At 41.3% G+C, this 27187-nt stretch overlaps 1 protein-coding gene across 3 annotated transcripts; it reads right to left on the bottom strand.

Annotated features, from left to right (window-relative positions):
• Window positions 1-490: 490 nt before the first annotated feature.
• Window positions 491-26076, bottom strand: zfyve28 (zinc finger, FYVE domain containing 28). 3 transcript variants are annotated; one of them, XM_022221914.2, is made up of 14 exons: window positions 25691-26076; window positions 10785-10925; window positions 8555-8692; window positions 8155-8357; window positions 7925-8014; window positions 7697-7786; window positions 7512-7613; window positions 5891-7429; window positions 5513-5608; window positions 4947-5110; window positions 4742-4858; window positions 2634-2738; window positions 2400-2503; window positions 491-2309 (listed from the first exon to the last, which is right to left on the bottom strand). In XM_022221914.2, exons 1-14 carry the CDS (start codon window positions 25724-25726, stop codon window positions 2178-2180), a joined length of 3057 nt encoding a protein of 1018 aa, XP_022077606.1. In that variant the 5' UTR covers window positions 25727-26076; the 3' UTR covers window positions 491-2177. The 3 variants fall into 3 exon arrangements, with proteins under 3 accessions (XP_022077606.1, XP_022077614.1, XP_022077622.1); XM_022221922.2 differs by having other exon boundaries at window positions 2634-2735; XM_022221930.2 differs by lacking the exon at window positions 5513-5608 and having other exon boundaries at window positions 25691-26075.
• Window positions 26077-27187: the final 1111 nt, after the last annotated feature.

The raw sequence follows: 27187 nt of genomic DNA, 5'->3' as shown, positions 1-27187 counted from the left end.
CATCTAACTGTTTTCCCACATCAAGGTGGTTTCCCATGAAAAGTAAACTGACCTTTCTGTGCAAGTTGATGCTGCGCGTCTTTAACTGTGTGGAAAAATCTGCAGCTCCGACAATGTGTTAGTCCCACGCCATAAAAGTCCAAAAATTCAGTTTAGCAGGGTGTTGCTCATCAGATGAGTGGGCCCACACTGCCTTCTAGAGTGCCAGGAAAAACTGGCATACAGTAACTAATATAGCTCCAGGCTATAAATGAGCATCTTAACAGAATACTTGGTCTGACAACATTCAAATAAAAAAATATTTTTTCCACTAATTCCCTGCTCTGTGTCAAAACAGTAACCTTGTGGCTTTGGATAGCTAACGTCATATTCAAGCTGAGTGGCATTGTTGGCATTACAGGCAGATGGTAGGTCAATAAAAGCAAGACACAAATCTACTGACACATTTCAAAGCAGAAATTCAGAAGCTGTAAAAGTAAAATGTTCAATGTGCATTTTTAACAGGAAAAAAAATCATTTATTTCAATATACATCGCATTTAAAACTATATAACAGTATTTGTTCGTTGAATACTTTACACAGCTCTTATCATGGAAATGTACTGGAGTTTTACAAAATAAGACCAAGCTCTGAAATCATAACAGGATAACCCGCCCTTTAGTTACTGCATACCTTTTCAAAGTGAGCTTATATGTTTTTGATGAAAATAAGACTGATAGAACAGTAGTGACTGATTCTAAATATGTAATGCCTGAGAAACTGCTTTAAGTCAGAGCAGAATGGACATAATGGGATAATATGTCACCTGCTCAAAGGTCCATATTGGCCACTTCAGAGCATTCACATGTACAAACCAACAGACTATAAGTATGGAAGATACGCTGTGTGCTGTCATTGCAGTGGAAGCAGATTTAAGAGCAGAAAGGAAGTCAGGAACAAATGATGCCAGTCTGGGAACAAAACATCTGCTCCTGTCCGACAGTACCATTAGAGCCAAAGACAGAAACTATTTACTGTAAACACATATCATCATAACTCTGCTCTTCAGACATGACCTATAACTGTAATTTAAATAGCGACAGGTTGTCTCTTAAGTGTGCAGGACCATTGCAATCAGTAGTCGCTATATTGCACTAAAACATTTGTGAGGAAGAAAATCAACAGGTAATAATCGGCCTGTATTCCTGTAGGCCAGCACCTGAGAAGGCCTCTGGTTTGAAACAAATTACACACACTGTGGTGCTGAAGTGAGCACTGAGTGACGAGAGGTCAACTCTCCACTAGGGGGCCTTCGAGACCTGACAGTGATGACTAAGGAATCCCTTTTATTCATCTCAGGGTGCAGCGGAGTCCCCAGAGACTAACTATGTCGTGGTGCAACAGTAAAGCAATGGGCACAGCCCATCACCATCAAGAGGTGAATGGTCAGAGTCCATCTCACAAAGTGATACAGAATTACACATTCATTGCAATTAAAAGCATGAAGGAATCTCATTATAAAAGCTGTCAGTTTATCAGTTTTGCTCTCTCGGGAATGGTGGCCTGGTGAAGATTGCTTTCCAGTTCCCTCACACAGCAACCGTTTACTGAAGAGATTTTAGTATAGTTATTACCAGAATCATCCTTATTTACATGGCAATCATGACTTACATTCTTTTGAGTAATCCAAGTCCTGTGGGAGCTCGGGCACAAAGGCAGGAAGCTCAGTAAAGCAATAGGAAAATATGTCACAAGTCCTTTCATTTACACCCAAAGCAAAAATGAACAAAAAACCCCCAAACGAACATGGTGGCCTGTTTCAATCTTGTGATGCAAACTGTCACAGAGGACGGCTGCACAACATCTGGTTTGCCTGTTTACCCCTCTCCCTTTTGTACCTCTGCAGTCAGACAGGTATTTGTGATTCATTTGTGTTGGGTGGGATAGAAAATCAGTTTGACTCCCACTGACAAACCAGCACGTCTCAGAAACAAATCGAATCGTCCCTCTGAGGCTTCTTGTTTGGACTTTCTGCCACCTCATCTCTAATGACCTCATTCTGAAGTCGTAGCAGGTACAATCATAACCATTAAGGTTTACCAGAGCAGTGCTGCATTTGCTTTCTACACAGCCGAGGATCTGTCCGTTGCATATGCTCTGTTTATGGCAGACTGTGAGCTTGTGGGGACAGTTTGGGGTCAGATGCCCGCCTTGTCACTGTAGAACGGCGTGACATGAAACATGTAGCAGTGTGTGCAAACCCTCACAGGCTTCACCTGACCGTACCGAGGCAGTGGAGCAGAATGGGAAGAGCAGCGAGAGCAGAAGATCTGAAAAGACACAATATGTAATATATTAGCATGTAATACTATGAAATACCAGTTTGATCAACGACACTTTCAGACAAAAAGACACCGCACTTTCCCACAGCTCCTACAGTGATGCTTCCTGCGGATGACGGTGAAGGGAGCCTTGCAGGCGATGCAGGAGTTGCAGGCTTCATCGGGGACCCAGTCGGGAGGGTCTACATCAATAAAACACAATAAACACAAAGCAGACATGTCGCCAGCTCAACATTTGCTGAGAGAAGGAGAAAAGGAACGAGCTGACAATTCAACTAAACTGTGTGTTGGTGCGTTTGTGGATTTGCTGACCTTCGAACTGGCCCTCCCTGGCTTTGGCTGCCAACTCCGATGAGGAAACGGTCTCCTGACACAGAGCACAGTCCTCCAGCACTGCACTGCGCATAACAGGACCTGCTGAACGCCACAAAAGCAGAGATGTAAACCAGCGTAGTGTGTGATTGACAGTTGTTTAAACCCTTTCGTAGAGCCATTGTTTGGGACGACACAGTGCAAATTTGCTGAGGCCACTGAAAAGGCTTCACAGTGGTCAAGATGCATGAGGAAAGCTCTAGGAGGGAACATCGCAATGTCTATGTAGAAAGTTTTTTATGATGTTTTCATGACCAGTAACGTGGAGCGCTTTATCAATTAGTTTAATCTGCAACAAAAGATGTTTTTGTCTACTTTGGGGAAGTACATCCGTCGCTAAATTGGAGTCATGTTTTTGGCCATGACACAGTGAATGAGGGAAATATTTGGCTCTTTAGCTAACAGGTAAATATATTTTAATATAAGTTATCTCTGCATGGTGCTGAATGGATAGTTTGTTTGTTTTTTTAGATGAAAACAGCTGCTTCAACTATGAGGGACAAATAGTGATAATTCTCTGTAGCTTAACTATCACTAAAGCGTCTTGAGACAATATGACTGCAATTGGCGCTATATAATTAAAAGTGAAAAAAACTGAATTGATTTAAATTTAATTGTTGCATTCAAATTTCCTATTTTGTTTAACTTGTGCAGCAGTGTCTGGTCAAACTTGAGTACACCGATTTTAAATCTGTAGCTAATACAGCTACTAGAGGTGCAACTAAGAGGAACTGCACAGTTCTGCGCAGGAAATACTACATTTATTCAGGCCATCTTTTCTTTCAGAGCATCAAATCAGTGTAATTCAAAACCGCAACTTACAGCACTTTAGAGAAATGGTTTATTGACATGACAACTGATATTGTCTTCTTCCACCAATAATAACATTATACTCTTGGTGTATTTGTGTCTGTAAGTGTAGAGTGCTGGATTTAACAGTACATAACTGTACGCTTTTATCTGTATTGTATATGCATTTATAAAGATGTAAGTTAATTTAACAATTATGTCATATTACATTAGAATTATTTATGCATAACAACATCAAGTAAAAGAACTGCTGATGACAATTATCCAGGTGTATTTATGTTTATTTGAACGGTGATTAATGCACATTGTCCCTTTTAAATAAAGAAGTCAAAATTCAATGAAAACACGTGTTTTCTCAAAGTTCTGTTGTACAGTTCTGTGTAGTGTCGTGTTGTTCGTGTACTGGTGTGCACATATGATACTTCAAAGACCATGTAAGCACTGTTTCTAATGGCTTTAAGAATTTTGATCATGTTGAGAACATTATCAGCCAAACATCTAGTGAAGTAGCATTATACAGATGTGTACAGTAGGTTGTATTTAGAGTGGTTTTAAGCATTACAGCAAATGAACACAAGCAGTTTGTACTGGGGATGATTTCATTTGTTCATTTGTGCCGAGCAAATGAAATTACATTCAAAGCATTCTTTCTGAAGAGAAGCTGCAGTGCAGGCAGAGGTCAAGCTAACAGGCTAAGCTATGACAACGTAGCCAAGCAAGCGTTTATTTCATGCAGGCGTTGAAGATGCAGCGCAAGCTGTCCAAGTTTTAAAATTTTTAATGTTTCTTTACAAAGGCATCACAAAGAAAGAAACTGTGAATGAATGAAATAGTGCTTGGCTGCCTTTCCATTTTATGACTATAGTTAAAGTTAGTTAAGGTAGAAATAATATTTAAATTCACCATTCACCATCAAAGGTTACTGGCACCTTTGAAGACCAAATGTTTCCTTGTTCGTCACTCAATACATGAGTTTAGATTAGATTACCATTCCATGTGTTGTTTTTGGTTCTCTTGCTTTAATTAGGTTTGGCTCTTCAAATGCTTAAAAAAAAATATATAATTAAAAAGGATTATCTAAGCTGCAAATATTCTACTTCCTCTTACAGAGAAAAGAAGCAGCAGTGTTGTTCTGATGCAGCACTCCATCATTTCATGCTCATCTATAAGCTATTCTACACAATAAAGAGAAATACAACTTACTGTAACATATTTCATATCTAAAAAATGCTCCTCACCTTTCTTTTGCTTGTCATTGTCTCCCTCCTCACACTTGGTTGCCATGACTTCAAACAGAGTCTTGAGGATGCTGCGAAGGTCGCTAGCATAGTTTGTCTGTAGTTGATCAGCAACACCTGCATCACACAAAAACACAAACTGGAAATCAGCCTGAGAGAGACAAAGAGATGCAGGGAGAACGACCAACGGAATGAGAGCCTCTACCTGATATACAAACAAAGAGACGGTGGATGAGGTCGCTGCTGCTGTGGAAACGTGATCGGATCTTGTTTCTCGCCGCCACCTTGGCATCATGCAGGGCCAGCTGGATCTCCTGGTGGTCCAGGTCTTCTGATGTCCCCGAGCTGGGAGTCAGACTGCTGACAGGGCTGGAGGAAGTGATGAAGATCATTATTTGCCATATTTCACAAAAACACACAACCATTTACACTTTATAATTCTATTTCATCAATAGCATAGCAAAAGCATAAATGACTCAACACGAGCAGAGCAGTAAATTTATTCACACTGAAACCAAAACTCCAAGAACTCTAATTAAATCTACAATCTAAGCCAGAGCACAGTGAATGCTGTCACCTGTACCTCAAACAGGTGTGACACTTCAATCAGCTGGTAGATCTGAACAAATAGACTGTATAAAGCCTTAAAAAATAACAAAGCTGCCTTTTTATCAATCATTCAAGGACTTGTTTTTGTTACTATCAATGCGGGAGCAGGAAGAAAGCACTCAAACACGACAGCGACACACACTTTGATGGATGATTAGTTACCTGGGAGTATATGCACTGCTTGACAGACTACATGTGGTGACCGACACACTCTCACAGTCACTGCCTGACACAGAGCTGAGGGGAGAGTTCTGAAAACTAAAGACAGCCAAATAAATAGAAAAAAAATACAGAAAAATGGACATAATGGATAATAGTTAAATAAACACACAGGTATACAGTTAGGGGGAACATAAGTGAGCATAAAATCATAACAAATGAAAGTAACAGAAACATATTAGGTGTATGATGAAACGAGGAAAAACAACAAAATACTGAGACTGTATTTATGTTGTGTGGAGCTCATACAAAACATGATGACAGATTACCCCAACATAAACCACTAAGCTGGTATAATGACTCATAGAAACTACAGCAAACCTGGAACTTCTCCTGCTGTCTTCTTTGGTCTCCCTCTTTATATCTCTATTTTCCGGCTTGTCTTTATCCACCTCTTTATCCCTCTGTTGGCCCCCACTAGCATGCTGCCTCTTCTCAGTCCTCAGCTGGTGGGTGCAGGGGGAGGCTCCATCCCCTCCACTGGAGCTATAGTCCTGAGTGTGATGCCCCAACCCTGGAGTCACTACCAGGCACTTCTCACAGAGCTGAGAGTTTGAATCCTCTTCCGGTGGCTCAGCAGAGCAGCGGGAAGAAGGGGGAGTCAGCTGGGTGACGTCGCTCTTACTGTGAGGTTCGTGATCACGTGGGGGTAGCCGGCATGCAGAGGACTGGATGACAGTGCTGGGGGCTGGGGTCTTACAGTGTTTGTCCAATCCCAGAGCGAGGCCTAATCCGAGTCCAGCGGTCTCTGTGGGGATGGCATCCTCGTGGCCATCCTCACAGCTCCCACAGCAGACACAGGAGTTTAGCAGGCAGTGAGTGGCCACCAGGGGGCCACAGGGCTCAATCTCAGAGGGAGCGGGCCGAGGCAACAGCAGCTTGTCCACAGCCAGCTCTGTCAAGCTGGGTGAGCGAGGGTTGAAAATGACTGTAGCAGACAGCTTCATCCCTCCCATTCGATGGGCGATGACCTCAGCTGTTTCAGATGCTGTCCCCTCTAAACCCATCTCCCACCCGTTGGTGTAAGGCAGAGGTTCAGAACCAGGGGCAGAGGTGCACAGGGGGCGCTTTGCAGGGGGACAGTGCGTACTCAGGCTGCGTGGCTGTGGACAAGGCTGTTCTGATGTTGTCTCAGAGTACCAGCCGTTCCTAATGGGGTCTGGCCTTGGTCCAGGTTTGCGCTGCACAGGATGAGAACGTTCTTTGGAAGGGGAGGCGACATAATTACAAGCCTCTTTTAAGATGCTGGTGGTGCCATCTCCTGCTGCGTCCAGGTCCTCCATGAAGAAGACCCTGTCCTCCTCCTCTACATAGATACCTGTCCTTCCCCGGCTCCCCAAGATCCTGCGTGGAGACGCCTCAGTGCTGGAGGCTCCACTGCAGCCTCCTGGCTCTTTGTTAGGATGGTGAGCTGGAGACTGACCCTGGCTGGGGGGTGACAACAGAGTGGACATCTCATCTCCTACGCGGTACACCATCATGTTGAGCTGCTCCAGTTCCTCCTCATCGTACTGCATGGAGCAGGCCAGCTCAGCCTCCTCTGCCTCCTCACAGAGCAGGCCCTGCTCCTGCTCCTCCTCGCCCCTCTCAGTTTCCACCTCCTCCCAGCCTTTTTCTACTTCCGCCAACTCCTCCTTCTGACTGGGACAGACAGGCAGAGCAAGTTGCTCCTCTTCCCCCTCACTCTCTCCCTTAGAGGTGTCATTAGCAGGGACACAGGATGAGTGATTCTCTTGGAGTGGTGCTGGTACGCTGTTTGTAGCCAGTGCCTGGCTTGTAGACAACTCCCCATCCTGAGAAATACACAGGTTCCTCTCCAACGTCATCAACTCCTCCTCAGTCAGTGTCTGGAGAAGGTCTCTGCAAAAAATATCATTGGGTAGTTGAAGCATAATGATAGTGGAATATATTTTTTTTTATGTTTGATATTCTTGGCCTGTACCTGATTTTCTTCAATAAAGTGCGAAAAGGCCTGAAGAGCTCAGACATGTCCTCTGATTTTCGGTCTAGGTTGAGAGGTCCCTCTGAATACACAACCAGGCCACTAAAAGAAGCATTTAAAATTCTGTAAGAGGGTGGGAAGGAGCAGAAAACAAAGAGGTTGGTGGAAGGACAGGCAACACTTACCACACAATGGCTAGTCTGGGAATTGTAAACATCAGCGCGGGTTCATAGTCATCGATCATGTCCTGTGTGAGATAGCCAAGCTTTAAAGCCCTGAAACCACAAAAAGGAAGCATGATATAAAAAAACCTCATCATCTCCATGTGTTTTTTAAATTGTAATTAATTCCAGACAAAGTCAACAGTTGTCCAGGTTTTTTTTATAAGAACGTTTGTCACTCCTTAAATTCACCTCTCCACAGTCTCACAGAAGAGCACAATCACTTCCTGCTGTACGTAGTATTCTTTGGGAGACTTCACAGGCACCATGGCTGACACATAGCTGCCATGAAAGAAAAGGAAACTGGAATTTAATGAGATTCTCGGCATTCAAATGTTTCTGGCACACTTGTACAAAAATCCTTGACTGGATGACAAATCTTGTGGATACATTTGATAATAATGTCAGGTCCCAGAGCTTACCTGAGCTCAAACTCAGCAAAAAGGCTGTCAAAATGTCGCAATGCGTCCTTCATGCGGTCTGTGTACAGGTTGAGGTCTCTCAGAGCCTGATCCCTGGTGATGTTGCGCACCTCCTCCAGGCTGCGAGTGAGGTCCTTAGCCAGGGGTCTCATAGCTATACTTTCTATCTCCCTGTTCATGATGATGGAGCCGGCAGCCAAACACTGGATAACAACAAGCACAGCATTGATTATCCCACTTTGTACGGAGATTAAACTGAGACAATTATGTTTACAATCGCACATTTGACCATCAACAATCAATATTAAATTGACACTTGGACAAGCCACTACTTTTACCCTTGTTTACAACTTAAACAAAGTTGTTTTCTTCCAGACTGATGCTAGAGGGAATACACTACCTCAGCCCCAAACCACAACTGCCCTGCCAAGTTGTCATGACGAATCTCCTCAGGGAACTTGACACAAAAGTCTCTGTTGGCCCGGTCGTTGGGGATACATTCATCCATGATCTGGCTGATGATGTTCAACACATTGTCCTGTAGATGAACACGAGAGTGACAGAAACCAAAATTGAACAAACTAGAGGGAGGCATAAACATGTGAGAGTGAAAATCTGTTTTTGAAAAGCGATTTTCTCACTAATGTTGGTCAATAACCTGCGTTGAAACATTTGCTACCCTTTCAAGAGGGCCATTGTATTACAGTGCTTGAAGACTATTGATTAGGAAGAGAATGAAAGCAATTTGACAAGTACATGAGACCTTTATGGCCTTCAAAGCTACATTCTCCCACAATGAAAACAGTGAACTAAAGCCGTTATTCCAGCAGTGAAAATGCAGTGTCACACACAACAAGAGCTGATCAAGAGCTTATGTGCTGCTGGCATGTACAACAGCCATAACAATGACTTACAATGAGCCTTTCACTCAACCGCAGCTGCACTGTAATCTTGTGAGGCACAGTGCTGTGTCTTTCTCTGCTCACCCCGAGGAGAAAGATTAAAAAGCTTTGAGAGGGAGAGCTTAACCACTGATTCCTTTATGGCGATGTGTCTTGGCCCAGTCTGAGCAACCACCCCACTGTCTGCGAGCGTCTCCCAGCAGGGGACACCAGTGATAACCTTCACTTCTGTTGGCTTCAAATCATCCAGGGGTAGCGGCTCTGGCATGACACGGGTCTGTCTGGCTAACAAAAGACTGGCTTCTTTCCTTTTTTCTTTTTTCAACCTATCCCTCACTTTCTTCACCGTCCATCTCTGACCCTTTTCTTCTTGTATATGCCAACTAACTCAGGCTTTGTCCATCTCTCTCTCACACACACACAGTGGTTGTCCTACTCCAGCAGGCCACACTGTAAGAACAGTCGTGCCAACATAATATGAGCAGCATGCCAGCAACCCCCACAGAGGTCCATGAATAAGAGCTGATAGTTGCAGTGGCAGGTTGAAGCACAACATTTTGGCTTGACTGTACTTGCCTTCTATTCTCGGGGCCTCAGGGCTGTGGGGTATCATGCTGCTTTATTCATTGCCCAAAACCCTCGAGGGGTCTGAGGCACGCCACTCTGAGGAGCCTCCCCTCTAAACTCATAAGTGTCTAGAAATGGCTGTTAAACATAGTAACTGCAACTTGTCGGGGAAGAAAAGCAGAGATTAATTTGTTACAGACACAGTCTAGCAAAGGCTGCTCGTTTACAATCCCTAAAAAAGATCTGCTTCATAGAGAATGACACACCAAAGAAAAACAAGGTGACATCTTGGCAGAGGGAAAGATGGAGGAGAAGAGACAGAACAGTCGGGGATCAAGTGATGACCTTATTAAGCAGTTCTCCCTGTGTGCCCTGTCGGTAGGGAGGGAGAATGAGGCACAACGGGCCAGATGAGAACCTCCTCTACCTCCAGATCTCTCAGCGTGATGCAGCATGGCAGCCATCACTCATGAATAACATCACCTGCTCAGCTCCTCTAAGCCTTGAAACAATAACCTGTACCACCACACACCTAACTCACCTGCCTATAGATTCCACACATTCAGTCTCATTAATATTCAGATGGACAAAAAGAGAGCAATTCCTCAACAAATTCTAATTTACAGGACAGTTTCTTTAGCCAAAGCTGTGGCTATAAAATGCCTCTTTCTAAAGAGGCCACTCTCCTAACCATTTGCTAATGGCCCACATGACACACGGCTCAGCGTTATCAAAGCAAAGATGAGTGTGTCCGCCGACTGCTTCCAAACAAAGTCTACTTATCTCACCTTATCAGCAAAAACTGCTTCATAGAGGCACTCAGCCAAGCAGCGTTTGGTAAGGCGAAAGTCCTATCACCACGCCTGTATCCGGAAAAGGATAATAAGGCTGTTGTCTATTTTTAGTTTTGAGGCCATCCAAGGTCCAGCCAGGTGATTATGTGAATGAAATGAATCTAAAGAAACCATACATAAAGATGGCTCAGAGTCATATTCAAGCCGGGGGTTACTTAACCTCAATTCCAGCTTTGCTCCACTATTTATGTATTATTTAAACAGAATGAATGAAATATGAGCACTAATTTAAGCATGCTGAAATGTATTCGTGGTGAAATGAAGGGCGGGGAAGGATGAAGATTGTGAGTTAGTTCTCTGTACTGACCTGACAGGATCGGAACTGATTGACCAGCAAGGTACATCTCTGAGGGTCCTTCCTGCCGTCGAGGCTGTCCAGCTCCGTGGCCACCTGGTTAAGCTCTTCATCAGCGTAATAGAATTGGGCCAGGAGCTGAGGGTCCGTCCTCTGTACAGAAACACAAGGAAGCACAAGGAGGTCATCATCAGTACTGGTACAGCTGCACATGAGAGACAATACAATCAAAGCAACGCAAAGAACGCTCGAAACGACACGCAAAAAGGTTAGAAATTACAATTAATGAGATGATTCAGTACAGAATTTGAAAATAGCGCGCTTGTTGCATGTAGTGTGTGCACATTCTACACCAAAAGTTCAACCCAGCTGTAGGACACACATAGCCTTAGCCAGACATTATATTTTTATTACTGCGGGTTTCTAAAAAAGCTGAAGATTTTCTTCCCCTAGATAAGAACATTTACTCATTTTATTATGCTATTCTGGCTATAAAAATTGCAAAGATAACAATCATGACACATAGCAGAAAATTCATGAGCGCTACGGTTGCTCAGTGTTATTAGACTCATTACAAAACATCATAGGCAAGTTATTAAATTCAATATAATCGCTGAATATCTTTCATTTAGTGAACAATACAGAAAAGTAAGCATGTGCCCTCACTGTTTATTAAGCTGTGGACACAAATAAAGCTCCTGCAGCTATTAAATCATCAGACCCAGCCTGCAAAGCAGTACAATATGTACAAAAGAAATTCCAGAACATCAAACCAAACAGCGCTTTTATTTGACCCTAAACAGAGCAACAGACAAGGCTAAAAATGACTGCAACACCCGCAAGTCACTTTGCTTTCTGTATTCACAGGAGAAGCCTGGAGCAAAATCTAATGACGTACGATAAAGTGAGAGATGTTCCTTTAGAAAGAAGTCCTACTCACACCTCTGGGGGGATTCCTCATGTCATTACAAAATATGGTGGCAATCAAAATTATTTCATTGAATTTTAACAATTGGAACGGAACTTTATTCAGTTTCAGTCTGACCGACCGCCCAAATTCCTGTGCGATTCTGTCATTACACAGGTTACTGACCATGTGTTTATCATAACATTACAGTCAGTCTCCGTCATTTCTTTACCCAGAACCAGGTGTTATTGTTATCAGAATTTTACACATAGTTGTCTGGACAATGTTAATGATCTCAAATGTATTTCCAATCTCTTTCTACCTCATTATACAGCTTACAATGTACACTTTAGGCCTTTAGATAAGTTTTTTTTAATTGATACAATTATTAATATGCAGCACATTTGTTTAAAATATTTTCTATTGTGTCTTTTGGTATTATTATAATATAATAAGAGAGGATATCAGTTTTTAATCTGCTGTGGCAGCTCAGTCCAGATAGAATTTAGACAGACACTAACCTCAGTACTAACAAATCACTGGAGCCAGACTGCTGTTTGAGCCGAAACAAATGTTTTCGCAAATAATAAATCCTGATATTAAACAGCATTTTCTATGTATTTACACAGTTTTATTGAAAGGCAAACCCCCAAGGATCTTTTTTGTGCTCTATGTTCTGTAAATAAAAGTTTTCATATCAGACCACATATTTGCCACTATAATACATTTGTGACAAGCCCACATCATTCGACCAATTTATCAGTCCATCTCTACAATCACCTCAGTTTTCAACCAACAGCAGCACTTTCAGGTTCTGTTTACCAGCAAAATGATACTAAAACAGACGCGAAATGACGCCCTGCTGCTGCTGTCTACAACTAAACAATCCTGGAGAGCTCAGAGCGTCACCTACAAGACAATGCCTTCAGTGTTTAAAGGAGCTCTGTATTTTTGACAGTTGCCATTCCAGGAACAAACATCTGGATTTATAGCAGACAGGTAACCTACTAACCAAAATGCCCGGCCTAATTACATTGCTTTCCTTTCAGGGTGTAGATCATTGTTAATATTATACGCTATCTTTTGCGAACACTTCTGGCCTCACCAACAAACAAAGACACAACAGAGGGAGTCATCCCCAGCAGAGTGCCTTTCTACTGTCTGTCTGCAGTCTCAGTGTCAGCTGTTCACTGTGAGCACTGCTTGGAAGAGGTGCACTGGATGTCAATGGCATACTTTAAAAGTAGAAAATCCTAATTACAAAATATTTCCTCTAGTTTTTGGCATTGTTCCAGCTGCAGGTGCCTAGGCGACCACCCAGTTCTTCTACGCCTACAAACAGTCCTGAGTAACCTCCCCAGTGTCCAAAACCTGCTTGCTGATCTCATAACGTGAGTCAATTATTCATGTCAGCTGCAAAATTTAGTAACAGATGTCATGCATGGAGAAAATTGAGCAACAATGGAAAATGAGGAATGTTTCCACGCCTGCCTTTCTTGTGATTGTTCAAGCTAACTCGTTGTCACTGGGTGCTCAGGAGAAGCAACAATCTATTAATTAGAGAACTGCCACACTGTATTCATTCACTATGCTTGCTTCCATGCATATTGTCTGGGGGGGTGCACAGTTCTTTAGCTCTGCATGTGCAAAACACATTGGTCAGACATAAGCAGCTGCCGTCTCCAGTTTGGTAGCTGTCTGAGCGCCAGCAAGTCGACGCATGAACTACATATTGTGGTAAGCAAGTCTCATGGTTACAATAAACATTGTGTTATTACAGCACTCCGGTGTTAACAGGTGGAGTATTTTACGCACAGTTTCACCTACTCCAATCATTCATACCCAGCGGTACATCTAACGCTTTATTCGTCTTTTGCTTGGGGATATAAACCTAATCTCATGCAAATAAACAAATGAAACGGAGAGAAAGCAATAGAGCAGTGTAGAGGGAGCAGTCATGCCGAGGCAATCGAGCACAAACTTGAAGGTAGTATACTACAGGAACCATACTGCCGATCTGTAAGGACAAAAATAAATCAGGTAAGTAGGGCACTGTATGGGCCAGCTTAACACAGATTGCTGTCCCATTTACTAGTTTTTCTAACAATTTGTGAGTAAAAAACTTTAGATGGACAACACATATTCTTACATACACATTTCAACAAGTATATAAGGTAAAGTAAATGATAAAATGTTCAATAATGCTGACAAGAGGAGTTAACAAAGGTTAATAGTGTGAAAGCTTCCCAGAAGAGGGGGTGTAATTAGACAGCCTGGCCCTGGTAGAGGATTTGTGTCATTATCTCCCACCATGTTCCCTCATTGTGGGAAGAACAGCACAGTGCAGCAAATCACTCCACTGCTGAGTGAAACACATGTGGAGCCACGACACACAAGGCAGGAATAAAAGACGAACAAATTTTAATACGGTGACTATATTGCTGAGAACGTACCCAATATAATTGCAATCCAAAGTTTACAGGAAAATCAAGATGCCAAAACTAACAAACACCTCAATCACACAGACACAAACATCCTGGGGAAGGCTCATGTTAACCGAAAGGTTAATGGTTCTGAAAATGGCGACCACATGCCGACGTGCATCATCGCAAACCACATGGTCCCAATGATGGCACAGGAGCTTAAAATGACAGCATGACTGTGCAGACTGGAAGAAGGCAGAGCTGAGCCGGCAAACAGGCTCATTTGCCTGTCGTGCATCGACTCTCTGGAAGTGTTTTTCGTGAAGTGAAAAGCCACAGAAAACTGGTATTTACCGAAACCTCTCATTGGACCTTTTCCCTTAAGTTTGCAGTGTTTCCTGTTGCGTGATGCTCTCCCCGCGGACCCCCGCTTTTCTCTCTGAATATGATACATGGTGCTGTTCCCTCACTCGCTCTCATTAATAATGAAACAAACAGCAAGGAGAAAACACACAGATATATCCCACAGTTGGCTCACATTATTACTGTGAGAGGGAAAAACTGCTATGAACGTACCTCTCTAAAAGGGTTTTTAGTTGCATTCAGATAGATCCTGACTAACACATGGTGAGCTATATTATGCCATATTTAAAGTCAGGGTCAAATTCATATTGTGTGGTAATGGCACCAGAAGAAGGATAATTTGCAATTTTTGAAAGATAGCTGAGTTAGTTTCCCAATTCAGCAACAACCCTGCAGCGCTTTTTTCATCAACTTCATTCCGCATAGTGGAAAATCGATAATATTCCTTCTCAGTATGTGCATGTGTTTGAATTTTGATGCGTCTGCCATGTCAGTTTTACATCAAATTCATACAGGTAACTGAGTGCGCATAACTATGTGCAAATAAAGTTAAGCATATCACGCTCTTCTAAAGTGCTCTTTCTTAAGAAGGTCATACTCAGTATATTCTCTATATATCTAAATCCTCCCTGACTAGAATAAGATAGGAAGACAAAAAACAGCAGAGATAAGACAAGGGCTGCATAAAATTGGGAAAAGATAACATTACAATATTTTGTTTTTCCTGCGATATATATTGTAATGACTTTTCAAGACGCAATCTGACTCACTCTATTTGGAAAGCATTAACGATCACAAAATGATTAGAGTGTTTTTGTTGGAAGTGAATCTGCATAGAATGCTTTTGTTTTTTTATTTAAAAGGTGAAAAAGGTAAGTTGGAACCATGCTAATGGTGGAGCACGAGCAAAGACATCCAAAATAGTAAACTTTGAGGGCATTCTGATCTAACTTTTCAGTCATCAGTAATCACTTTAAAAGGTCAAACAAGTTAGTTGTCCTGCTTCGTGTTGCGGCACCAATTGCAAGACACTTGCAGACAGAGTGCCTGTTTTTGGTCAACATCTTCTTTTTTCATCAAAATATTTCCCTACAAAAGATGCTGCATTTCTTTTTGCAACAAAGTCTTACCTTTTTGTGTTTCTCTGCAGTTCCATGCTAATTTTGCTGGTCACATGCAGACTCTACATGTCAACAAACTCTGTGAGTTTAAATTAAGGTTTTTTTTAAACTGTGTATCCAAGAACCTGTAAATTGGAATAAATTATGTAATGTCACACAGATTCCTCTTGCATTTTGAAGAATGAGAACCGCTGTACCACTTTGGTTTGAGTTAAGTTGTATTCATTCTAAGCTGATATGCAGTACAGCCCCTTATCTATTGTTGCACTTGACATCACTGTCATGAAAAAAATATAAGTGGGCTTCTCTGGATGTGTAGGCTAGTGGGAAATGAGCACAAAAGAACTGATCATCATACAGGAAGACACCAAACCCACCACAACATGAGGTATTTATCTTTAAATCTAAATTTAGCCTCTAAGTAATGTGAAAAGCAATGATATCAGCAGTCAGGAGGCAGATCTGACTGGACAACCGCACAACAATGAGTGAGTCTATGATACAAATGTCACAAGGACCACACAGGAAAGAGGAGTGGGAGACAGTCAAAGACCTTTTTCCAGCCCCAGCACAACGCAGCCCACAGACCGATGGCATTCAGTTGGAGATTTCTGAAACATGTAGGCCAACGCTGAAGGAGGAAGAAAAGGAGTGTTTGAGACAGACACCGTCCTATGGTCTCCTCCTGCTGCATTCCTCACACAAGAGGGAACATTCCTGCAGCACTGCATCATGGGGAAAAAGTCAAACACAGGCAATGTTCACGGCATGCGGTTTTGGATGGGAGGCAATGCTTCAGCTGTTTGGTCCACAAGTTTGATGTGGCGTGAAATAATCATTAATCAAGGATCAGAAAAAGGGTATGAGAGCACTTCATTTTATTTAATAACTGTAGAGCAGAGGCTTCCCCCTTCATTTGTGATACCAACGTAAGAACCTGAAGCCTGCTGCTACAGCTTTTCACAATTTCAAAGTCCGGCCAAGTCATAATGTGTGTAGAATGTACTAAAATAAAGTTCATATGTAGACATTAGTTGTTACCAGTATTTGTACCGATTACAAACCAAAGACAGCCCTGACATTAACTTTGTAAAAACCCTAAAGAGGTGAATGGTTATAGCTGATACACTTATAATGCTGTTTCATAAGTATGTATAGATTTTATTTACAATTTACAACACAACAGTAAACCTGACGTCACAAACATTATGCCAATAACATCAGACTGAATGACCAACTAAGATTTGTTAGGTGAGTATTGGCCATTTGTTTTAAATTTGTATTAATGCTACTCTTTGCATCCAAATATCTCACCATGTATAAATAAATATACAAACAATGAAGCAGAAACTAAAGTGTCAAAATGTGCAGTTCCTTGAATGGCCACTAAAGGCAGACTTCAAAAACGAGTCAATCTCCACACAGACTCCCATTTAAAAATGCTCGACTTAACAGCAAAAACAAACATGTTCACGGCCAAGTAGAAACATTTAATAAGATCTTGATAGCTATTTTCCCTGTTCATACCAACTGTACAAGAGGTGGATTATTATAGAATTCACCCTTTTACATACTGTCCAGGATGAAGGATATACATAAATAAGGGCGTGATGATTTGGAGAGACAGACTGGTACTGTTAAAGAGCAGTCGGTGTTTGCATGGTTCACCTCAGCTCGACTCACGTTCCAGCTCTTTGCTTATTTTTGGATCACCCCCCACACTGAATTTCAACCTATTGGTGACCTCTTCGAGGGTTCGTCCATCTTTATATACGGTCTATGACATTACAAAGGGTTTCCTGTGTCCAGTGTATGAAGTTTATTTGTATTCACTGGAAAGCACAACAGATTTTTCCTAGAAACTGATGACCTACTCAGCAAACTAGTTTTCTAGGGCAGAGAGACCAAGCCTTTAAAAGCAATAAAACACAGACTAGTCCTTTGTCGGAGATTCATATCTACACCCTCCAGTGATAATATTTACCTTGTTACATGGACTGAGTCAGTGATAACGTTATATGTTGCTCTAAAAAGCAAAAGAGGCAAGCTATCTGTTGAAACAAGGGCCTGTTCTCGTCTGCTTACATAACACAGGTTGGCACACGGCAAAGTAAAAGCTTCAACATTTAGTCTACAAGTTTAAAGTAAATAGGTAAGTTAATTTACAACAGCCTACAAGTATAAAACGACTTACAATGCAAATCATATAAAATAAAATAAAGAAATTGAAAAATAAAAGCTATCTATCGGGGCCTAAGTGTGTCAACATCTGGTGATCTGACTCCTGAGTTTGCAACTTGTGTCATCACCACCAATGACAGGTCTCCCTTGCATAAGTGAGGAAATGATTCAGCAGATTCGGCTCTTGTCTCCTGTGGCCTGCCGCTGTCCTGTTACACTCCTGCTGTCAGTTGTCCTGGGTGCCCTCTCTCTGGGATGACTCTGAATTTCCATCCACTGCGGTCACAAACCCGTCATTTCAGACACCCAAGATCCCATAACTTCGTCTAGAGTGACAATTACCGCTAAGCCCCCTCCGTCACGGCGTTTCACAATGACTCGGTGAAATTTCTGCCTGTTTTGCTTAACGTGAAATCAATAACAAGCGGTGACAGCGTGACTCTTATTGAAACGTGTTACTGAAAGTTGCCCGCTGTTGTACGATCAACAATTGCATCATCCCAGCCAGCTCTCTCTCTCCTTCAGATGCTGATTCTGGGCTTCATTTCCATTCAGCCTGTGCAGATGATGACGGCTGTCAGGCTAATGCTTCTTGAGCATCCATAGCATCGCTGCATGCACACTGAGCCCACTTAAGGGACTTATGAGAAACCTTGCCAGTGCCCTCCATACTCTATTCCAGGCTCTATTTGCTGCTTTCTGGCCGCCTTCCAAGGATCAGAGGCAAATATTGTACGGGGAAACCAGTTCATTCTGCTTCATTCAGTCCGCTAGCAGACCGAGAAAAAGCAGACGGGCACAGTTCATCACCTTATTTATTATTCAGGACTCAGCATAAAAGCCGTGGCAAGAGCAAGCCAATCATTTCGGTAACAAACAAGGAAATTTCCTCAACCGTTATTTATATTAAGTTTGGCATAATAAACAGCGTAATCTTTCTAAGGATGCAGTGTGAGGCTGAACTAGATGGGGTTGTGTTGAGTCATTCCTTTCGTGTTCAGCTTACATCAGGAGTTTCCTTCCTACCTCTGTGCGTTGTTTTCTGCAGCTACAGAGTTACTGACGGTGATCTTTCAACCATAAACTCTAACTGTCTTCAAATCCTTTCAGCAGCATTTTGAAGAGGCTCTGACTTTTTTTTGTTGTTTACATAAATGTGCAGCTGCATTAATAGAATAACAGCCTGCTGAGGAGTATCTCTGCTCTGGCCAGATGAAAGTTGATTCCAGCAGAAAGCAGACAGAGAGGCCTGCCATCTGGACTCGTGGTATAATCTGTGTGCCTGTCTCCTCTCTGGTGGCTGGCCTAATCTGGCATTTGGACTACAGCAATGACCCATGCATGTGCCTGGCACATGGGCTCCCATGCCGTGGTAATACAGAGGGGGGCGTGGAGGATTAAGGTGGCTACAAGGCGTGTCCAGGATCCCTGATGGTTGTGTTGTGACACACAGGGACACCCTCTTCCCAACAACCACAGGGAAGTTCTTATGCAACAAATAATCTGGTTATACAATCCAGAACTGGCAGTTTGAACTTTATGTAAACAAAATCAAAGCCTGACATCTTTCATGACAAATCAGTGTCATGACAACATTCATGAAGGACTTACATCTTCATGCCTAACATTAAGAATTTCCCTGAACTGGATGAAACTTTAAAAAATAGCTGCTTTGATTCCCTGTTTGCAGTTCTGACCCACGTTCTTGTCAAGGATGCGTATGATTCACAGTCAAGCTAATTCTGTCCACATACTGTTCATTGTTACGAACCGTGACTGAGAGTCAGCTGTCCCAAATTATACACAACGAGGAGCGTGAGCACGCACACACACATCTTTGAACGCCGTCTGCAGAGATTAAACGGATGCCAGTTGACAGGCACTGGCATCTCAGCCACACAGCAGAACAGCAATATAAGTAACTCTTCCAAAAATGGTTTTATTTATTTCAGAATTTTATTGTACATTGGTTGTTCAAATTGTCATTTATATTCTTTCGCTATCATCATTCAGCAAATAAAAAAATACAGTATCAGAATCTGGCTAATCGAACTTCACAATGTAATCTATGTGTTCTTCCCTTTTAAGATAGCAATACCAATCTGTAGCGTTGTTTTCACCCTCAGGTCGTCCTGCTGATCAAAAGTGACCCGTTTTAAAGTTTGAAAATGAAGGGAAAAAAACATTTTCACAGTCAAACTTCTGATGTCCACATTTTCAACACTTTTGTGAAATTTTTACACATTTTTGGTGGAAAAAAAAAGAAATGTTAAAAATGTTTCTTAAGAACATTCACAAAAAGAATTAAGATTCTTTTTGTGAATGTTCTTAAAGAAAATATTAGAAGTTCTACTGATATGTATGGAATCACTTTAAATATTTTTAGAATATTTTTGGAAGATTTTTACTCATTTTGTGAAAATATTTACAAGAATTTTCTTGCCAAATTAGGGGGATTTTTTTTAAATAAAAAAACTTTCAAGGGAAACTTTCAAGTAATTATTGGAATTTTCTTCCAGACAGTTTTGCAAATTTTCAGATTTGGGGAATTTTTTTGCTGAATTTTAGGATTTTTTTCAGACAAGGAAACAATATTTTTGGTGCCCGTAAACGAGGACAACAGGAGGGTTAAAAAAATGGAACTTGCTCCCATCCTAAATTAAGTCATTACTTGTACTTAAACACATTTAATGACTGAAAAAACTGATAAAATAGGAAATATTTTAAACATTAGGTCTGGTCTTTAGGATTTCTTATCATCTTCATCCTCGGGTCTAGCAAGAAGAAAACACTGGTGCTGATAAAAAGCAAAATCCTCTCAACTGTAACGGAGGCCAAAATCTAATCCAAAAAATGCAGGCCTCCTATTCTCCTCTCCTCCTTTATTTCTTATCATCCACTGCTGGTCAGACAGAGCAGCTGAACTCATAATATAGACAAAGGGCACCTTGAGTAGATGTTTTACGTTCATCAGCAGCGACGACGAATAGAGGAATTTAAAAGGACATTGATCAGAGGGACTACCATTTCTCACCAATAAAAACAAGGTCTAGGAAACAGTGCAACCCCTTCTCTGTGGTACCTTTCAATCTCACTCTTCTTCCACAGCTAAATTCCTTCAATCATTGCTTCCTCACACCTCGGATGGTGGGGGCCCTGATTCCTCAATCCTGCAATGAATTTAAAAAGGCTTTCAATCGCCTGGGCCTGTCTCAATCTGCACTGGGGTCGGCTCTCTAAATCCCGGCGGCTGACACCAAATCAATTACCACATGGCTGGTGGGTAAGCAGAATGGGACAGCCACGCAGAAGTCCAGAAACGGGCTAAATGTGAAGCAACGCTGACCGACGCTCAGCAGTTTGCTGTTCTATCGACTCCGTGCCAACCGTGCAGAACCAACCCTGCAAAGACAAACCACAGAGCAGCAGAACCCTCCACAGCGAGAGTCGTCACACCCTGCAGAGTACGGAGGGAGTAAATTACCAGCCACGATTCACTCAGACAAAAATCTACCAGCAGATATTATAAATACATATGTTTTAAGCACACTGTAATTCATTTAAAATGTATGAAATCTGCAACTAATGACTGTTTTTATCATTCAATAATCAGGTATTAATTATTTAGCCTACAATAGAAAATGCTTCAAAAATTAAAATGCCCATCGTGATTTCCTAAAGGCAAAAGCGGTGTAATTAAATTGTTTGCAGCCTAAAACTCACAAGATATGCAGAGAATAATCACATAAATTAGGAGAGAAAGCAGATTCTCTCATTTGAGACTGAATGAGAAGTTTACAATTTTTGCGGAAAAAAAAGTAAACGTTATTTACTAATTATCAAATACTCGCAGTTTATTTTCTGTCGACTGTCATAATTGTTCTCAGATTATTCAAGTGGTCTATACAATGTCAGAAATTGTAAAAAATTACAATATAATGGCATCACATTTTCACTTAACCCAACACAATGTCTTCAAATGACACATTTCATCCAAACAACAAAGCAAAAACCAACAAGACTGCATTTAAAATTGTATTAAACACATTAAAGCAGCAATCATCTGCCATTTCATGTTTAATTTAACATGAATCTAATTATCACAACTGCAGCAGAATATTTTTTTGCCAGTTAACTAACTGGTTCAACTGTAGGCAGAATTTCCTTCTTACAAGCCCTTTAAATTGGCCACAAAAACACAAAGCATTATAAATCTAATGATAATGCTTCCCATTTTCCAAACAGATGTTAGTAAGTTTGTGTGTCATCACCACCTCTTCACAGATGAACATTTCTTTTCAAATCAAATTCGGCTGTTGCATTTTAAGCAGGGCCCACACAGCCAGCAACAAAGGAAAACAGGCTTCTGAGTGGATGATAAGTAAAAATGTGTTTCTTTGTCGAAACCATCAGCTGTCAGCATGTCTGGTTTTCTTTCTGACAGTGTAGACAAACATCTCCAAAGCATCTTTTATGGTGGTCTGACAATGATTTACGACCACGGTTGATACTTACATGGTTCGTTGTGTTTCATTAGCATGCATATTAATGATTTTACACCATTGTTGTATTTACAAAACAAACGATTTCTTGAAATTTGACCTTAAGCCATTAAATAGACATTGACTGAATTATTTCAGTCATCATCCAACTATTCTGGACCAAATATTTACTTCTTCCTTATCAAATGTGTTGCTTTTCTTAGTTTTCTAAGACAATGATCAGTTTGAGGAAGTCATTTTTCACAATATACTGACTTTTTTCAACTTTTTCCAAACTCAGATACAACTTTTTAGTAATTAGAAACAATTCAGTGACTAAAGACTGCTAAGAGAAAACTTAGTTGACTGAAACTTGGATGTTTTACAAGCTAAAAGTCACAGTTGGTTTTTCCACGTTCAAGACAAAGCTGCAAAAGTAGCACATTATAAACTACAGTAATCAGTCACTCCATTTAGATAAGGAGGAGTGCAGCTATCTACACCACAAAACGTTCTGCAGGGAGAGCCTAAAAATTAGCAGCATCCTGCAGACTGGATGCACCCGTGAGCCCGTCACTCTGACAGATGAGGCGGTGTGGAGCTGAAGGTCAGCTCCTGAATGCCTGATGGAATAACGGCAAAGAGAGGAACACAGGCTACAGAGGAAGTGTACAGGTTTAGCCTCCTGACATCTCTGTCTCTCTCATCATCCGTCACTCGCAACTCTGCGCTGATGAATGGGAGCCAATGAGACTTTGGCCGTTTCTGGCGCCTGGAAACCGGAGCCAGGTCTCGTCTTCGTTTGCAGCGATGTGGCTGTTTCTTTCTGTGAATGCTGCTCCCCGGATTTCAGCATCTTTAAAGGTTCTTTACTTTTCCCTGCACTACCCACTAAATACACAGTGTGAGATCTTTGTAGATATTTTGGGACGTAAGGGTTAACTGTTCACATAGAAAACAGTCAAACGAGTTTAAAAGCCTTGAAGGAATGTAAAGCATCCTGCCTTACAATAACCTTTTCCTTCATAGCCTCAAAGAAGACCGCAGGACATTTAGTCTACACTTCCAGGCATTTGATGGGAGATACAAGCAGAACAGACAGGTACATTATTTCCTGCACAGAGCTGCAGAAGGGATTGAGTAGCAGGGGCAAAAGAAAGTCCTCCTCTGTGGGACTTATCTGGGGAGGTAAAGAGCAGCTCTGGAAATATCAATATATTCGCTTCAGTCAAGGAAACAAGCTGATTCAACACTTCTTCTATCTCCAGGAGAACATAGTTCAGTAATAAACTGCTTACTGATGGTGCACAATGACAACGCTACTTAGCGTTCAACGATAAATGCCAGAATATGGGGGTTGGGACACGGATTTTAATTACTGCAGGATATATTTTCTCTCTGAGCAAAAACAAAACCAGCTTAGCCGCCGTTCAGTGTCAGGAGTATAAAGTAATCTGAACCCTCCGTTCATTACTGTTGTCTTTTCATGCTGATTGGCATAATTATAGAGGCTTTTAGCACTTCTCTCTTCGCTCCTTTGAGGCAGAACTGGTCATTTAAATCCCACAGACTTATGTGTAATTCTGCTAATTCCTACCGTGGCTGTGATTTGGCAGAAAAGGCGCTGATGCAATAGCTCAGCACTTCAGAGGCACTAGTCATTTACGAATGTAACAATGCTCTGGTGAACCCCAACACTTTGGCCTGACCCCAACAATGGACCGCAAAAATGCTGCGACGGCAAACATGGTTTAACACAGAAAAGGGGAATGACGCAGGTGTGTGTACGTGGTAAAGAGCAGGTGAATGATATGTAATCAGAGGCCTTTTATCTAAGCCTTGTCTGACATTACAGTTGCAGAAACTCCAATTACAGTTATTGTTTGATACGGCAACTCAGCTGTATTGTAGCACCTGGAAGGCTCACATTAGAAATACATGTTGACTTTAAGTAAAGCAAGAAGCGTGCCAAGAAACAACACATCCTGCACTACATAGTCCACAACGAGCTTAAGAAAAGACTCACAATGTAAAGCAGTAATGACGCAGGATCAACATTTTCTCAGAAGCTCTCACATCAAGACACTAAAAGTGAACGACACATAAAACACACTCATAAGTTACTGAGGGCTCTTGACTTCTTATGAATGTGGAAAAGTTAACATAAAGTTAACAAGACTTTTGCACCCTGGAGAAATGCTCACATTCACTCATCCTTAAAGGTGCTGCAGTTGGCATATATCGAACTGTTCATTTAACAAGGCAACCAAGCCTTTAATACTTCCCCTGCTGTGTCAGGCATGTTTCCACACTCTGAGCTTGATTTAAGGAATCACAGCACATCCATTACTGGCTCACCCCAAAAAGTGATGATGATTTTGCTGACGAATGGTGCTTCCTGAGCAGCGTTTGATTGTTTTGCTTTTTAAACAGCCATTTATCCAGTTTCAGATTATGCGTGCCATCAGCAAACAAATCAAATCGATACAAGCCCCGCCGAGCCGGAGCAATAAATCATTTAAATACATAACTAGAGACAAAAAATGGCTACTGTTTTGACGATCAGCACTTTGTTTCAGTCATTTTTTTAAGCTTCAAAGTCCAGTTTCTTATAGTTGGAAGACTCTATTAACACTATTTTATTAACATTTTAGAAACGCAACTACAGCTGCAGTGATTATCCGACTAATCAATTCATCAGTCAGCAATGTTTGAGCAATTTTTAAAAGTAATTCCAGCTTTTGAAATTTTAGAATTTTCTGAGAATATTTGGGTTGTGGACAAAACAAGACATCTGAAGACATAATTTTGGGCTTTCTGAAACAATGAGCAGTGTTTTTAATCATTTTCTGACAGTTTATAGATCAAACAACTAGTGAACTAATGAAGTAAATAATGGAGAGATTAATTGACTATGAAAATAATTATTAATGACAGTCTTACACCATATGGCAAATCAGGTAATTTACAAAAACAACTATGACAGGCAATCATAAGTAATTAAATATTGGACTTTTAATTAACTAAAACCTATGTTGCCTTAGATGCATTTCTTTGTATTTTTTTCTGTATTCTTGTTGTTGTTACAAATAATCACATTTTCTAGCTTTGCAAAATACCAAAACAAAATCTCATCACTGTCATTTCAGCTGAAGGCAGCAGTTAGGAAATGAGTAGAAATCAATGTACCCTGGCTGGTTGTACCATTGTTAGCCCAGTCTGGAGCTTGAAAACAAAAGCATGAACAACAACAAAGGGAGAGCTACTGGTTAATACAGTGTAACATCAGGGACATGGGGCTAATGTTAGCAGATGCGTGCCAGCGTACGAAGTGATCGGGGCTAGCGAGCCACAGTGGTCGGCTGTTTTTTTGCTCCACAGCTATGCATAAAAAATGACTGACTGCAGAGCTGACACGGCGTGAGGATCCACCACAACTTACCTTGGGCTTGTACAGCCACTTTCGAAAGCGGTTCATCGTTCCCTCGCCACCTTCCTTTGTCACCAAGCCCTCCTCTCCTCGCCTCTACCTGTGTGTCTGACAGTGTCGGCGGTTGGCGGCTAAGCTAGCTAGCGCTGGTGGGGTCTGGATCGGAAAACGTACAAAACACAATGTACGGCAAGTTGTCCTGAACGCTACAACGCGGCGAACGAAGGGGATATTCGAAAGAGCCACTTATTTCCATCCTCCCGGAATCCCCGAGGTTCGCTGCCTGTCTCCCCCGCCCGGTCACTTTCCAAGTCCCGACGATACAGACAACCGGAGTACCGACGGCTCCGCTGTTCTCTGCCCCTCTAACGTTACTTGATGACAGTCACGTTGACAACATTCACCTCCCACTTTCCCAGGAAGTGCTGCATTCAAGTGCTGCTCCAAAACACCGCGCACTGACCGTGAGTGGTGATTTTTAGATTTTAAATAATCTTAAAGGTACTCTACTTCTAGCTTAGCCTTGTTTTTCTCCAGTAAATCATGATAGTTCTTATTATATGTATATATAATATGCCTTTTTTACATTAAGAAATGCTCACTTAAGCATTTATAAAATCTTATAAAGATGATTTGTGTCTCTTTTGTATTTTCCACAAAAGAAAAAGAAATCTTTACCCTCATTTTAAAATTTGGAGTCTATGAATAGGTTATACAAGTGGGTGTCTTTTTTTTTTCCAAAAGTTGTCGCACACAAGGTGCTATTGGTCTGAAAATGCATTCTCATTGTTTGTGTATTAGGGATTTCAAGTTCCATCTAAAAACCTGACAATAAATTCTTCTAAACTGCTCAATTTTAAAGAAATTTACTCATATGTCTATCTTTCACAGTGATGATCTTACAATCACAATGCTTCATTTAAAATGGTTTGTTGGTATGATGTTTCCTCTTATCAAAAAAGCAGTTGTTTTGATTTGGATACTTTATTTTTCCTTATATGATTGATTAAATACTCAACCTTCCTAATCACTAGCACTGAGGTAGAGAATATAGTCAAATCAAACTTTTGGACTCTTCTGAGTCTGACTCATCTATCTGTCTGTCTCTCTTTCTATCTTCTATTATTTATACATATATCTAGCTGTAGTAGTGACAACACAATTCCAAACCAATGACTTTGTTTACACACCCACAAAAAAATCAGATTATGTTAATCAGATTAAGGCAGGAAATCAGATGATGCATTGTGAGGCTGGTTTTAAAACCCAGTTTGCATGTGATTTGTTCAGTAATCAGCTTTTTCCCCCAATGGCCCCCTCATTACCCAAATGTGACGTGAGTCGCTTTCTGTTACTGAGAATTTCCAATAAAAATGACTTATAAAAGTCTGCTTTCATCTGGTTGCCATTATTTCACTGTCTTTCTTCTCTCGCTGTTTTCCAGCATATGATTTTGATTATCTGGTGATTATTTTCACATTTCCAACAGCACGTGAATGCAGCGCACTG

This window comes from Acanthochromis polyacanthus, chromosome 1, assembly GCF_021347895.1.
Source record: "Acanthochromis polyacanthus isolate Apoly-LR-REF ecotype Palm Island chromosome 1, KAUST_Apoly_ChrSc, whole genome shotgun sequence".
NCBI classification, from domain to species: domain Eukaryota; kingdom Metazoa; phylum Chordata; class Actinopteri; family Pomacentridae; genus Acanthochromis; species Acanthochromis polyacanthus.
This window is presented reverse-complemented; position numbering and strand designations above follow the sequence as displayed.

Coding starts and splice junctions, on each gene's coding strand:
- zfyve28 (XM_022221914.2), bottom strand. CDS start 25,726: ATGAACCGCTTTCGAAAGTGGCTGTACAAGCCCAAG. Junction 4,859..4,946: donor TCTCTTTGTTTGTATATCAG/GTAGAGGCTCTC, acceptor TGTGTGATGCAG/GTGTTGCTGATCAACTACAG. Junction 2,310..2,399: donor ACTGTAGGAGCTGTGGGAAA/GTGCGGTGTCTT, acceptor GTGTCTTTTCAG/ATCTTCTGCTCTCGCTGCTC.